The 15,892-nt window shown below is 43.3% G+C and overlaps 1 protein-coding gene across 3 annotated transcripts in view; it reads right to left on the bottom strand.

Moving 5' to 3' along the window:
• Nucleotides 1-15,892, bottom strand: part of DENND2B (DENN domain containing 2B) — a 151,757-nt gene that overhangs the window by 23,200 nt on the left and 112,665 nt on the right. For all 3 annotated transcript variants that reach the window (XM_059473776.1, XM_059473777.1, XM_059473778.1), the window contains 6 exons: nt 15,199-15,243; nt 13,430-13,614; nt 12,775-12,884; nt 11,097-11,166; nt 5,021-5,098; nt 2,124-2,264 (listed from right to left, as the gene is read on the bottom strand). In XM_059473776.1, the coding sequence (XP_059329759.1) occupies nt 2,124-2,264; nt 5,021-5,098; nt 11,097-11,166; nt 12,775-12,884; nt 13,430-13,614; nt 15,199-15,243 (629 nt within the window). The remainder of the gene's footprint in view (nt 1-2,123; nt 2,265-5,020; nt 5,099-11,096; nt 11,167-12,774; nt 12,885-13,429; nt 13,615-15,198; nt 15,244-15,892) is intronic.

The following is a 15,892-nucleotide window of genomic DNA, read 5'->3' as shown; positions in this document are numbered from 1 at the left end:
AGAAGGAGAAAAATATGAAGTACAAGAGAGCAAATGATTGACTATTGAGGAAATTGAGGAAACAGAAGGGAAAGGGAAGAAGTTGGCCAACTCGAAGCCATGTTGAAATATCTGAATATATATCAACAGGAACATGCATGCATCTTCTTTCCATATGTCCAAAAATCACCATCACTTTATTGCTTTAGACTAGTTTTATGTTTTCATGCACGTGACAGTAAATTCCACAAGCAGACTGGATCAGGTTTTAACTGGAGTAGCCCTTGCAGAATTCCTCACAAACACTGTTTTAAGAATATGCCCAAGATCACAGGATATTGTAAACAAAATAAGTTCATATCAGTTTAGTTGTGATATTGTCTGTGATCAGCAACACAACAACTGTAAAAAGAAACCCAATCTTAGAACAGTATGTATCAAATCAAATAGATTTGGTTTTTTTAAGCCTGAAATACAGGAACAGTGTGATGTATAGACACCCATCACTCAGCTGCTGCCCCAAACAATAGCAAGAAACAAATTGTGGAGTGACTGTACCAGGAATGGCTCCTTGGAAATGCTGCCTAACTCTTTCTCACAATCAGCAAATGTGCCCACTTCCATTCCTTAGCACTGGGATTGCAAGCTCAAATCAAGCGCATGTGCCAAATCAGGAGGGGCTGATTCTACTGCAAACCTGCCAACACAAAAATCTTGCTGCGGGGTAGGATGCAATGCAAGTTATGGCAGCTTTTACAAATACCAGGGATGTTTTCTGCTGCCTGGCAAAGCCTGCTGCCTCAGTCTGCTCATCACAAAGAAATACACTGTCTGCTTCCCAATTAATCACCATCTTTGTTTAGGCAAGAGGAGCCACAATGGAAGGATAAGATTCTGTTCCTAATTAAGCCAGTGCATTCCATTTAAATAACGAGTTTGTACTAGCACAACAGAGAGCAAAGCTCAGCCAGAAGAGAATTGTTTGTTTGTTGGAATTATCTCAATATTTTTCTCTGGGAGAGTTCAGAATCTTGAGCAGAGGATAGAGAAGCTGCAGATCATGTCTCCCAGTTACGTTCGCACAGAAAAAGCATTGTCAGCTCTTTTCTCTGTTATGCCAATCACCCTCTCAGATGTTGCCTCTCCAGAAAAAATGCATGTGACTTTAAAATGCCTTGCAAGTCACTTATACAAGGAACCCTGTACGTTTCATACCATACATTACGGCCCCACTCCATTGAAGTCAGTGGTGTTACATTTAGAGAAAATACAATTTAATGCAAAAATAACAAAGGCACTGTAAAAAACCCTAAGGAGGGTGAAATAACCCTAAAGTTATTTCTTCTCTCTGTTTTTAATAACTGGGACAAATTATATTCCTGTCTTGTGTAATGAATCCCCTGTATGTGCTTGACCATCTGAGTGGAGCTACTCTATTCTTACATAGGGGCATTCAGAGAACAGAATTTGACATGGTAAATGGCTGGCCAGCCCCAAGTTGAAAAAGCCTTTTAATCAATACTGCCATTTTCCAATAAGGCACATGTTGTCTAATGTTAGGCTTCTAGCTACTTGAGTCAGGAATAAAAAGAAGTGGCATCTATTATATGTGTGCACACGCACACAAAAGAGTTTTACATGACATACTTTCCTTTGAGAGCCAGTTTAAAGGTATTTATTACCAGGGAGAGCCATTTAAATGCTGCTGGTCACTCCTACCATGGCCAGGACCAGCAGTAACAAGGTTTGAAATAACAAGCAGCTGCTGAAATGCTCAGGTACAGACAGCACGGGAAGCTCACACTGGCCTGTTATCACTGTGGTAAAGCCCAGCAAGGCTGCAGTCTCTGAGCTGCACTAGGCCTGGCACACAGGGACATTTGTGTTGGCTGCTTTTCTTACACACAACTTATTAATAAACATAAAATAATAAATACCTAACCATAAATTGGCCTATAACCATCAATGGGAACTAGCATTAGCATGTCCACAGTGGTGCAGCTCATACTTTGCTTATTTTGAGGGTTAGCCAGGCAACAGCTCTGCAGGATTTGTTTGTCTCCTCCTGCTTTTCTTTTGCTGTTTTGATCCTGGAGTGGTAAAGAGTAAGGCTTTGACTTTTAATGTCTGCAGTTGCTTCTTACCTCATTTCCAGCTCCAGGCAGGAAGGTTTTGACTTTGATTGTCTTTCCAGGTGCAGGAAAAGGAGATTCCATCAGACTTCTCATAAATGGATATACCAGGGCAGCAGATATTCCCCTTCTCCTTTCAACCTCATCCAGGATCTGGTCCATTAGTAAGACATAAGTGAGAGAGAGACAGAACATGTCAGCATCACACAGACTTTTGAAGCATCCTTTGACCCATGTGTGCCTAAACATATGGCAGGTCTACATTTATGTGTCCTCTGCCATGTATTTCTTCATTACCATCAATCCATGTTTTTTGTTACAAAATGAAGCCTGTTTGTGAATGTTATTAACACAGAGGCAAGGAAGAATTAACAAGTCTGGAAAAGAGGAAGAAGACTCAAAGAAGACTCAACATGACTAAAGGGATGTATATATTGCTGGGATTATGCCTGAACAACAGGGTGAGCTGAGGGAGAGAAAGATGAAGACAAATGCCATCATCACAGCCCAGGTCAGCATCACATCTCAGTGGTACATCTTGAAATTTATATAATGGAAAAACTTTCTTGTGCACTGAGCATCTCTTCCATTTCAACTGAGAGAGGCAGGAAAAAGTCAGAAAGCAATGCTGCCACCATGACAGCAGGACAGGGCTCCTGAAAGGGTCCCAGCAGTGGCTGTCAGGTCAGACTCTGTGCTGAGCTGGAGACCCTGAGCTGCCCCTGAAGCACACCCAGCTGTTCACACTGGTGCCTGCATTTTCTCTTGATGAAACAGCAGGCAATCTAGTCTTGAAATAAGCAGATGGAACTTCTTAAATATAGAGGAGACTATAATGTTCTTCTCTCTTTGGTCACATGGGGCAACATAGATTAGATCACAGCTAAGTTTTCCCACATTAGACTGAGCATATAGGTGATAAAGCTAAAGAAGACAGAAAGCAAGGTTCAAAGCAGCTGGTGGTTTGACCTGCAATGGTGATCCTTTAACCACCACTCCAGAGCAAATGGCCATACAAGAGTTAGTGGCCCTGAGCCAGACATTTTCTCTTGTTTCTCTTGGAAATGATTTTCACTGAAGCAGAACATTAAAAGACACTTAAGGCCAAGCTGGTGACCTGTAAGGAGAGCTGGTGACACCAAATGCCAGCAGAGGCATTCACTGGTGCATAGTTTCCCCTTCCTCTCTGTGACATAATGAAGACCTAACTAAAGCAAAGCTGGCCCTGTGTACATAACTTGCATTCCAGCCCTTGGAAGTGGCAGATAACCGTAAATGAGGCCATAGATTTCACTCTGGATGTCATTTGCAGCACAGCCATCCTCAGCAAACAAAACCAGTGGGAAGAAGCAATGAAGCAGGGCTGTGCCCAGGTCCCTTGCTGCTCCTGCATGCTGCCAGCACTCAGTTGTGTTCCTGCAGCCACAGGACTGGCTATTTGATGATTTTGTTGTTGCTGGATTTGGGGTCATGTGTGTGTCATATGCCTGGCTCCAAAGACCTTCACAACGCAAATAAAAGGAGCATTTAAACCAAATAAAAGTTGAACAGAGATCCCAAGAGATAAAATGGTCAGAAACAGCTGTTGAAACCATGACCAAATGTACTGGCTGGAAGTTAAAATATCTGTGGTTCTCAAGTCTGTCTCAGCAATAGGTATTACAACAATGAGTGAGCAGGAAAGGCTTTGTGGAAGACAATGATAATAAAGTTATCAGAAATAGGAAAAGAAACATTTTAAACCAGAGGAATCTTTTTGCTTTTGTGATAAATAATATCCAAGATTTAATATCCCACGCTCTTTCATCATTCACAGTGTAAGGCAGAGACAGCTATTCATTGTATTGAGGGCCAGCTGTCTGACCTTATACCTCAGCTGCAGTCATACTTGGTTCTAAGGAAGATACTTAATTTTTTTTTTCCTTCTCTCAAATCTTCCTTCATAAAATAGAGCACTATCTAAATTAGATAAAAATGTAATAGCAAACAAAAAGCCTTATGAGTTCTGTGCACACCACAAGTGTGGTGAGCTGGGTGATCCTCCCAGAACAATGCATTCCATTTCCCTCACAGATATCTGGGTTTAGATACATATTACATCTAAGAGACACTGTCATAAACCCTTGATTTCAGAGCTTTATGAAAGACATCAGAAGCAAAATTGCAATTAACTATTTGCAACCGAACTGTTGTTCTTCACCAAATGTTGTGTTAAAGTTTTATCTAGAAAAACACAAAACCTGCTTTAAAGATAATATTCTGTATGAATATTAGATCATATGAAAAATAGAAATGCTATGCTTTTATTTAACATCAATGATTTACATGCTCTTTTCCACTTTATTCCTAGGAAAATTAGCAGGTAAAATCTGTGAAAGTTCTGAGAGATTTCCCATATCTGAAGTGAAAATCTGGCAAATTAAAACACAATCAATTAAAATTGGGCCAATCAAAAGATCATCTGTGCTTTCTCCTAAACTCCTCGAGTGAAAAAAATAAAATTGTCCCTAGCTTTAAGTGTATAGAATTCACATATCAAATAATCTTTTTTCTCAAGCTCATCATTCCACAGGGTGTTGGAGCAAAAGTGGTACTGGCCCATCATCCAAACTGTGGATGCCAAGAATTACAGCTCAGCACAGAACGGCTGTAGAAAACAATGGAAAAAATTTTGGTCAGCCAGATCACACAGACACCCAGATGTTTTCTGAATCAATTTCTGCCTCAGTCACAGAAGTAATAAGACATTCTTTGATTTACCAAATAATAGGGATGGAATATCCAAAACAGCAACTGTAAAATAGTTATCTCCCATCAAAGGAAGGAATTCTTCCAGCCTGGTTCATCACTGCAGATGTGTCTCAGTAAACAATCAAATTAAAAAGCAATATTAAAAACTATCTCCTTACCTTAGAAAATAAGTCAAAGCACCCCAGGCGGCTGATGACACAGTAAACTTCAGGTAGGCGTGGGCCTTTTCCATTGGGCTGATAACAGCAAAGAGGAGATGGGAATTACACATTCATGTGGAGCCATGAGGAAATACACTTCTCTCCCTCACCACACAGTTGGCCATCATGTGGCATCTCTCACTGTTTGCTTCTCCAACAAATAGCTGCTCTTGGAAAAGCATCATATTTCTTCCATAAGGCAGGAGACTGAAAGGCACAGATAGAGCTTATCCCCTTTGGAAATCACAGCCTGTTGGAGCTGCATCCCAGCCTCATTCCAGCTTGCAGCCATAAAAGCACATGGAACCAGGGCTGTAACTCATGCCTCTGCTCTCTCTGTGCCCTGCTCCTGCTGCAGCACAAGGAGTGGGGCCACCCTGGGGCCGTGTGCTGCAAGAGGAGAACTGCAACACCAAGGGAGGCCATGACGGCTTTAGGTCCCCACTCCCTCACTCCATGGTGCTCAAAGAGAGCTAAACCTACAGAAAGGGAGCTCACAACCTAAACAAAGCAGGCTGCGTTAGTAAACCATTAACTTCCTCAGACCAACTCCTGATAAACATGAAACTCACATAACTTAAACTGTGGCAAATATGAATCAATGATACACATCCCTCTTACCCCCTCCCCAGGAGAAACTGTGGAGACCATCCTCTAAAACCATCCCACATAAGATTAATCCTGGAGAATCAAATGATACTTCCTCAGCATGCTGGACTCTGCTACCCTGCCTATTCCACTTTGTCTCTTGTTGGACTCTACTGGTACTCAACTTCCCCATGGAGTGTTTGAAATTCACATGCCACAGAGATGACAATCAAGAGAAACTGAGGGCTAGCTGTGCTTTTTAAACCGGAATATTGCACTCTAGACTTGGACACTCAGCAGGTGCCTGCCTGTTATAATAAAGATCACAAAAAAAATACCAAAGCTAAGTGAATACAGATGAGTCTATTTCTGGATCCAAACCTGCTCACTACGCGTCACATCTCTGAAAAAGCAGAGCCCTTTTTTGTCCATATTAGGTATAAAATCCTTTCTAAAGGCACTGAGTGATTATATCAAGCATGTGGGATTTTGGTTAAAATCATTGTGTCAAATCTGCAGGAATGCCGAAGCCATGCCAGGAGCCTTGGACAGCTCCCAGCCAAGAGCTGTCTCACTGAGTGCCAGTAAAAACATCACATTCCTGGGTCATCTATAAGACCAGAAACAATAACTGCTTAGCACTTACTCCAAGTTTCTCCTTTATGAAATATCATTGCTTTCAAATGTCTTAAAGGCTACATGTCTGTGGGAGCTGGGATTCTTCCCTCCCTGCTCTCACTGTGCAGGACCTCCTTTTTTGTTATTTCAGAGAGCTTTTCCTGCAAACAGCACAGCCTCACAGATGCACACACATCAGCCCTAAGAGCAGCAAGCAAAAACCTTGAGCAGAGCCATTCTGAAGGGCAGAACTTCTCAAATTTATAGCACTGGCAACCCTTCACATAACCTCCCCTCTCAGCCATCAGTTTACACCTCACTTTAGACTGACCTAAAACACCCACTGTGCTTTAGTTTGCTTCTTTCCTGGGCAAGATCATCCTATGGGACATGAATGACACTCCTGCCTAGAATCCTCCCTTGTCACTAGGGGACACTGGGGTTTGCCTGTCAGGACCAGTGTAACCTCCTCTCTTCCCAAAAGGGAGCTCTCCCAAGTGGCAGGCTGTGCTCTACAAGGTGGCTACACAGTCTTGGAGTCATGCAGTCCATCCAGGACTCACTCCTGCACACAAAGAACGGGTCCAGATCAGGAGAGCAAAATGCTGAAGTAGCCCAGCTGAGAGGCACCCAAGTGACTCTGCCCCTGTGCACTGCACTGCTCCTGAAAGAAGAGAGATGGAGGGGATGATGGTTTGAGCTTGATTTCATTTCAATTTGTTTTTGTGGAGCCCAGGATATTTTCAGCCTTAGTCCAGTATCACAGAATGAAACGGCTAATGAGTTTTGATGATAACAAGACAGTTTCCCAAAATTACGAACATAAACTGACAAGAACATGGCTGAGGTGGAGAAGCCAAGCTCTGCATCAGGGCTGGTCCACACGTGGCTCAGGACAACCTTTTCTTATAGTGAGTTTAATCTGAATATTACTGACTAAAGCCCACTCCAAAATCTTTGGCAGGAAAAACAAGAGGCTTTTACTCCAAAAACTAAGCCTCCCATTTTTCTCTTTCAAATCTCACCTTCCTGTCCATGAGCTTTGATTCTATGGAGCCTTCAGAGATCTCCTCTCAGTCTGCCATAGCACTGAGCTGTGCTGTGAGGGAAGTGGCCTTTGCAAAGCACATGCACTATCCAGTACATCCAGAAACAGAGATATTCCTTAGTGGTGCCAGGAATCAGAACAATTCTAACACTGGGAGGCTACAATCAGTTTCTATGGAGGCTCTTGATTCCTAGTTAGGGCCAATCCAAATTGTGACCATGAGAAAACTGTGGGTGTTGTAAATCCAAAAGCACTTGTTAAAGATGTCTTGTTCTGTAAAACATGAACTTTGGGTGCCAGAGCACTCGGTGTACACAGGGCTGTCAAACTGCTTGGGCAAGGGCAGGATGGGAGGGAGCAAGGAGAAAATGGGTTTTCCAATGAGCTTTTTGCAGCTCCATAAACAGTCTGCACCCCACAAAAGTTGCTTACACACTGTAATGAGTGCCCTTCTCCTGTCCCCAGCAAATGCAGGTTAGTCCCACCTAACAAATGCTTTCCATGTTTTCAGGTACACACCACATTCAGGCAGCTGCTTCTCCATGGACTCCTGGGGCTGGCTTGTCTTAGCCTAGAAAAGTGCTGGAGGATCAAATTTTATGTGAGAGGGAAGGGAGGTGTAGGATGAAACAGCCCCTGCAAGGGTGCCCAAATCATCTCTGCTGCTGACATGTGCACTCACTAGAAAAGCTGTTGCAGAATTGCCTTGGAGGTATCAAGATGTAACTGGAAAATTTCATGCTATCTATGGAAATGCAGATTGTCTGCTGTGGGACAATAGGTTACATTCCATCCTAATCCTGTTCCAAAATGAAACAAGACAATATAAATACATTTAAAGAGGATACTGTACAGGATTTGTAGAACAAACAAAACATGATTGTCACTGTATCCCTTGAGGTAGTTTTGGCACACAGATCCCAGAAAAGGTCTGGAAGAATCTGAGATCTGAAGGAAAAAAAGTGGAACAGTTTGTTCATATCACAACACGCCAAAGGAGAGCAAGGCTGACAAAACACAATTGTTTCCTAAATGCAGGAATCTGCACAGCAGACCCTGCAGAAGAGCAGCCAGGCATCCTCACAGGATCAGCCAGCCATGGAGCTTTTGCCAACGAGGCTGCCAAATGCACCAGAAGGTGTGAGACACCTCTTGCTGGGTATTACAAGAGCATCCCCCACCAGGACAGCTGAGGAACATTTTCTAAGGAATTAGCCTCACAGCAGTTGGCTTAAAGTGGAGCAGTTTATAAGAATTTTAGGGGGTTTCATGGTACACACTAGTGAGGCTGTCCCACCATGCACCAACCTTTGCAGGGGACATGAAATTATTACACTTCCAAACCCTATAGAAAAGGCATTTCAGGTAAATACCCAGATTCCACATTTCTCCCAGCAGGACAGGAGGAGGTTGCAGCACCAAAATAAAAGATTTGTGCTACTTTTGCCTTTTCCACTACTTTCTTCTACTCCTCCAGGTAGAAGAAATGCTGAGGTGTTTCTCTGCAGCTCCCAAAATGCCCTCTCTTTCTAAGCCTCAGTTTTGCTCTCAGAAGGGCATGGCTGGATTTGCCCCACGAGGGGCACAGCTGGTCAAGTGCACTGGCATCACACCTTCCTTTCCTTGGCTGAGGAGGCTCTACCAGTAGGATGAGACATGTCAGCTTCTCTGTGCCAGAATCTTCTGGCTTCTCTGTTTGGAATCCAGATTAAGCAACCTGAATTAAGTGATCACCCAAGGTGGCAGCAGCAGATCTGCTTTATAACTGGCTTTATAATTATTAGATAGATTTAGCAAAGCACTACCTATTTTCCCTTTTTCTTTTTGCTATTTGATTGAGTTTTGCCCTATCCAGTGGAGGATAAAAATCTCCAATGCTGTCTCAAAACACCATTATATAAAAGCATGCACTATTGATTTAATTCTGTTCCTGGTATTTCCTAATGTACTCAGCCATCTTTTGCATCAGCTGAAAGTCAGTGTTCTATTTTTATGTTGTCCTTAATATAGGGTGAATTTCACTGAGCTTTAAATGAGTAAAAAAACCCCATGTTAATGTTTCATTGAAAAACTGATTCAACTTTCCTGTGTATGAATCTCTTTTATTGTCACTGGTTATTTCAGTCTCAGCATGGTTCAGGATCAACCATTTGGCATTTCACAGAGGCAAGCTCTGTGCATGATTACAAATGTATTGACATTGTCAGAAAGATAAAAGTCTCAAACCACCTTCATCTGGTAGAGGGAAAACAATCCATTATTTTATTCTAACCAATATCCTCTGAGTTTTTGTTATTATTTTTCCCAAATAAGACCTTATTATCCTTTTAAATGATAACTCATTAAAAAACTGATTTGTACTGCTGCCCTACATCTTGTTCTGCTTATTTACAGCAGCAAGGATGAATTCTAGGTGCTTTCCTTGCTCATCCCTGAGTTACCCCCTGACCAGCCCTAGATTTACTGCAGCACAAGCCTTCAGTGACATTTCCTGCCCACACATCAACCTTGTGGTGGCCCACTGTGACACTGTTTTATACAGAGTGAGTCCCTGTGATGCTACCTATGGCAAACACCGCCCCCAGAACTGATAAACAAGTTTTCTGTTTAATGAAACTTCTTACAAATAGAGGAACCACACACAGCAAACCTCCCAGAGAGCATCTGCAGTCTGCACGCCAGGGGCTCTGCCCCCAACAGAGAGCAGGGGAGCAGCAGGGTCAGCACAAGCAGCAGTGCAGGACAGAGGGTGCTGTGCCACTGACAGGGAGTGCTCTGCTGGAAGCTACTGAAGGCAGGTGATCCCTGCCTGTAAAGGTGGGAAATCATGCCCGAAAGGGAAGGGAGGGGAAAGTGCCAGTGTGAGTCACTCTTAGAGAGGGGACACCTATTTACAAACTGCTGCAGACATTCATTTGGCACAGAGAGTCAGCCAAAGACTCCTGCAGCATCCAATATCCATATAAGCTCCCCAGCCCAGTGTGGGCAACAGCCATGAGAACAGGACAGGAGCCATGGCCTCCCACCCAGTCACTCACAAACAGCTCCAAACCTATCCAGGAGGTGCAAGGGCAGTGCAGGGACAACCAACTGCTTTCTGCTTTGCTGCCAAACCATCAGGTGCGCAGGATGGACACCAGAATTGCATTGTATTCCACCTCCCTTAACACACTCTGCAGATTCCTCCCCCTCAATACACACACTGCTGTGCTCTCAGTTTATCAAGTGTCCAGGGATTTTCCAGGTGATGGGACAACACTGTTTGTAGGCTCCCCACCTCATCTATTGACCACCCCTGGTCATGGGGACTGAAAGTTGTGTGAGAAACCAGACTTCCCACTGCTGGCACCAGCCTGTTGCAAGGCTCTGAGCCTGCAGACTGATGACACAGTGCTGGCAGAGTCATTTGAGATGTAAGCAGCTGCCTAAGAGATAAACACTACTCACAAATGTTTAGAAATACCAGCTTTGCCTTTGTTTCCAGTGTTGTAGTATTTCTGATTGTGCTTGAAAGTACATAGCATAAAGAATTTATGAAGTAAGTGCTCACACAAGAAACTTTCCACATTCTCAGGAATTCGCTACAAACCTCGGGATCTATCTGATTAAAATGGCCATTACAAATTCTTATTTCAACTTGATCTCATTACATTTCCAAATTTCAGAGTGAGAAAACCCTGCTTCCTTTCAAAACCATGAGAGACACCTTCAGTTCAGCCTGTAGTTTGGAGATCCTTCTCAAGAGGATTCTGCCCTCTGAAGTGAGGGTGATGTACTCACCAAGAGCCTCCTGCAGTAGCCGAAGCGCCGGCTCCCATCCTCCCCAGTCAGCATGAAAGAGAAGGTCTCACTAGGAGAAAGGGAATTGCCCATTGCAGAGATTATAGCAGAACTTCAGCATGGCTACAAGGTGGAGCACTTAGCAAGGGACACTCATCAAGTGAGAGATGCTACCCACTGCAAGGCCTTCATCATTAGGACATACTCTGTGGAAAAATTCTGGCAGTGATATGGTTAGGGACAACCAGCTGTCTTATCAGATGAGATGGGTGCTGAGTGTCAGTGACTGCAGAAGAAATATGAGAATCAGACTTTGAGGACAGTATTCCAATGCTCCTTTACCTTTAGTTCAATCCTGTCTTTGGACTGATATTTGTTCTTAAAACAAGAACCTTAGATATTCTCTGAGAGTAATCATTTTCTAATCCAGAAACAACACGGCAAATACCATTTGTGACAGAGCAGTAAAACAACAGTTTTGCAGTAAAACAACACTTTTACAGTAAAACAACAGCACAAGTAAAGGCATGGATGAATTTGTGAATTCACAGGTAAAGGGATGGGTGAATTTGTGAATTCACAGGTAAACGGATGGGTGATCTGTGAATTTGTGCCTGGGCTGTGAAACATTCCTGACTGCTTTGCAAGTTTTAAATGGTATTAGATAAAACAATTCCTGGTGCTGAAATGCCAGGGTTTGTATAATTACAGATGTCTCTGGGGAGACCTTATTGAGGCCTTTCAATACATAAAAGGGGCTTCTAAGAAAGGTGGGAATAGACTTTTTAATAGGGTCTGTAGCAATAGGACAAGGGGTAATGGTTTTAAATTGAAACTGGGTAGATTTGGGCTAGATAAAAGGAAGAAATGTTTTACAATGAGGGTGGTAAAACACTGGGACAGGTTGTCCAGAGAGGTGGTGAATGCCCTGTCCCTGGAAGCATTCAAGGTCAAGCTCAACCGGGCTCTGATCAAGTTGAAGATGTCCCTGCTCATGGCAGAAAGGTTGGACTGGATGACCTTTAAAGGTCCCTTCAACCCCAATCATTCCACAATTCCATCCCTTCTGCCTATCCTGTTACTCTAAACCTTTGGATCAACCAGTTCTCACATATCAGTGCAGGGGGAAAAAAATTATACATTTTTGAGGTCACTTTGAAGGAAAAAGAAAATGCAAGCCTGGCTCCCTTTTTCCTTGCCCTTCTCCTACAGTCATTTATTCCAATGGAAGGAAGAGAGGGCTTCTCTGCTAGGACAGAGCACAGCTCCAAGAAAGTCTCAGACAGCAACATTTTGAGCCAAATGAAGGGGTAACCTGCAATGTTAGACAAGCACTCTGAGGTGAATTACTGGGGCAGGGGGTGGGCAGGGCCCCATCCTTTTAAAGATCTATTTTAAATACTTCCATTTATTCTTTTGAGTTTAGCACTCAGAGGAACCTTCAAGCCTCTTCCCCTCAGCCACACAGGCCTGTGAGGCAGGCAGAATAGGGAAGAAAAAGAACACAGAACTTCAAAAGAAAGAAAGAAAAATTAAATACAGCTGCTTGATCACAAAGTGGCCAAGACTCAAACTGCTGCTTCCTTAATTGGGCATTGATGAGGCTGAGGCTGTTCCAGGGCACTCCAGCACCACTGCAGCACCACTCCAGGGTGCAGAGCAGCTCTGGAGCACTCACCTGTTGTACTCAGAGACAGGGAGCCAGTCCTTGGCATCAGGGAAGCAGAACTGTGGGATGGCCTTGAGGCGCTCCTCCGCTTCCCGCATCTGCTTGGTGGGCCTCTCCAGCTGCCGGGAGAACAGCGAGGGTCAGCCAGCCCTGGGTGTCCCCTGCAGCTCTGCTCAGGGCCACAGTCACTGAGCAGCTCTGAGAGCCATCAGATTATCCTGTGGTTGTGCTTGGCAGAGCAAGGCATGACTCCAGGACAGGCTTTACATTTTTTTAATTGTCTGAAACTCCCTTGTTGTACTTAAAACACAGCCCTGACTCAAATACCTTTCTGCTGCAAGAGCACAAGAGAAATGCCAGAGATCAGCAAAAGTCTTTCCATTGACTTCAGTGAGTTTTGGAACAAATCCTAATATAGCCAAAAAGTGAAATATTTAGAAACTGAATTTAAACACAGTGTTTAAAGCATCCACCATCAGGCCAAATTCTCCAGCTCCAGAAAAGATAAATTTGAAAACAGGGAAAGCTTTCAGTTACCTTCTCCATGTCCTTTGCTTTGGAACAATTCTGAAAGCTCAGTTTAAGAACTGGATTTCTATACATTTTTCCATTTATTCACCTTACTGATCTTAAAATGAGCTGTACATAGGAATTTTTCTTTTACCTTGGGAAACTGGTATGTCACTTCTGGGAGGTAAGTGTTTTTAGAGGGCTTCTTTTTCAGGGACACTACCACAAAATACTCAAATAACTCCCGCTCCTGCCACTCAATCAGCTCCAGCTCCAGGGTTCGATAGCTTGGAGCCCTCTTCAGCACTGACTGGATGTGCATAAGGCGCTGGGTGTGAGCTGCCATTTAAAAAGAAAAGGGAATAAAAAAAGAGACAGATCATTACCTGAGACTGCAATGTGTTTGTGTAAGCCACAGCCATTCAAAAAGCACTTTCAATTTGCCAGAGTATTATTCCAAGCATGTTCTCCTTTCAAAAGCAAACCTTCTAGTTATCAAACCTGTAGTCTCCCTCACTAATTGCACCCATAAATCAAAACTCTCGCCAAGTACTGAAGTTATGCAACACTCAGTCACTGAAATAACTTGCAGTTCATAACTGGTACCCTGGCAAAGGTCTGGCTTTTCTTCACACATAAGACTGGATGATAAACCCTTATGTGGTTGTGCAAATGCACTGGGGCCTCCAGAGTGACACATCTGAGGCCTGGTTTACCCCAGTGAAAAACAGTTCTGTGCCCTGTCCCTACACAGCACAGCTTTTTGCTACACACCACGTAAGGCAAGCCATGGAATAAACTCCAGGGAAGAGGGACAGGGAGGAAAGGAAAGATGTGCCAATTGCCTCCTGTGGGTTGCTTTGTTAGTGCTAATTCAGCTGGGGGATGATCTTAAATTCATGGTCATTCATGAAGGCAAAGATGTGCCTTGATGCAGTGACTTGTTCCTTGATACCTATGGAGGACTGGTCATTAACATCACTACCAGTTCTGGTATGCCAAAAAAAACCCCTCTATTTTCTGACACAAAGAGAAACAGAACTGCAAGTGCTTTGGGGTTGGTACAGGTAGACAAAGGAGCAAGGAGGCATTTTCCCCACATCACTGTACAATGTTGCATACAGCCTGTTTTGGATGGTCATACCACCACTTATCTGTCACAAATCTGCTACCCTAAGACAATGTTTTCCAGAAAGTTTTGCTGCATGTACAGCAAGCAGGTGTCATCTGCAGTAGGTAGACATGGATGATTACCCCATATCTTATAACAGCTCCACACCCTAGTCTTTTTTACCCCTTGCCTACTGACAGCATGATGGGTTTGTAGTAATGAAATCCATTGCTGCTGTCTCCAACTTTTTTATAGACTTCTTTCTGTATGAGGACTTAGGAACAGGAGAGACTAATTTAGTGGCCTGGCTCAGGCAGAGTTTGTGCAGGTGCTGATAAAGGAATTTCTACAATTTGGAGACCGCAGCCTTATAAAAGAGTCTCAGAACCACAATGTTGGATCAGACCCAGACCCTTGCCTCCAACAGCAGTGAGCAGTAAATACTGAAAGCAGCATATGAATAAGAAAGGAGCACCTTTATCCAGTCCCATCCCTCTAAGCCTGCACCCAGCAGTCAGTCTGGAATAGATCAGCATCTCTGAAGTGGCTGACAAAACCAATCTATCAAAGGTTCTGTTCTTCATTAAGTGACACAGTTGCCAAATCCTTGTTAGATCTTCATAGCCCATTTTGTCCTTGCTTTCCACCTTCATGCTCCTGTGTTGGAACTTTGGGAGCTCTGCAGCAATGGAGTTAGGAAACTATAGAGAATATAGGCCATGGACAGGAACAATGTGCAGCAGCAGCAGAACACACATTGATAGGGTCAGGGACAGGGGCTAACTAGAAGTCAATGAAGGCTGATCCCTTACCTTTAAACCTGTCATCTGAGTCACTCTCACTCTCACTGTTCTCATCTGCAGAGGACACAGAGGCATCAGTTAATGCAAAACCAGAGCAAACAAACTCAGCTCACTCTGCTGCAACTGGGAAAAATCCTATCTCACATCTCTGAGCCTTTTGATACACACATGCACTTCTCCTAAGGCTTAAAATATCTTGAAATAAACAGTTTGAATGACTCCTTGGATTGTGTTTTCCTTGGATTCAGTTTCAATATCGCTTGAGAGTAAGAACTTCATTTTGATGAAAGGGCAAAATTCATTCTCCATTACAGCAACTGTTTGCACTGAATCCCCATCTATGCTGAGCTGCAAAAGTGACATTTGGAAAATAGGTCTTAACCCTTTCCCTTCTTGTTTTCAGGTTTCAATTTTTTTTTTTTTTTTTTTTAAGTTATGCAGCACTTGAGAAGTCAAAGTAAGCTTTATGAACTTTATCTGCCTGGGCAACATTCCCAATCACCAGAAGTCACCAAACTGAGTTAGAGTTGAGAGGCAAAAGTAACCTTATGACAAGATGTGTTACTGAGGGGTTCTTGATTAAAGCCCTATTGTATTCTTACTACAAACAGGGCCTGAATTTTCCTTTCCAGAAGAATTCTGAAGCACAGGGTGAGTTACACACTGTGAGTACCAGGAAAAAGCATGACAGAACTCCAGGGTC

The sequence above is a fragment of the Ammospiza nelsoni genome, chromosome 6, assembly GCF_027579445.1.
Source record: "Ammospiza nelsoni isolate bAmmNel1 chromosome 6, bAmmNel1.pri, whole genome shotgun sequence".
NCBI classification, from domain to species: domain Eukaryota; kingdom Metazoa; phylum Chordata; class Aves; order Passeriformes; family Passerellidae; genus Ammospiza; species Ammospiza nelsoni.
Note: the sequence above shows the minus strand (reverse complement) of the source record. Positions and strands in the feature narration are given on the sequence as shown.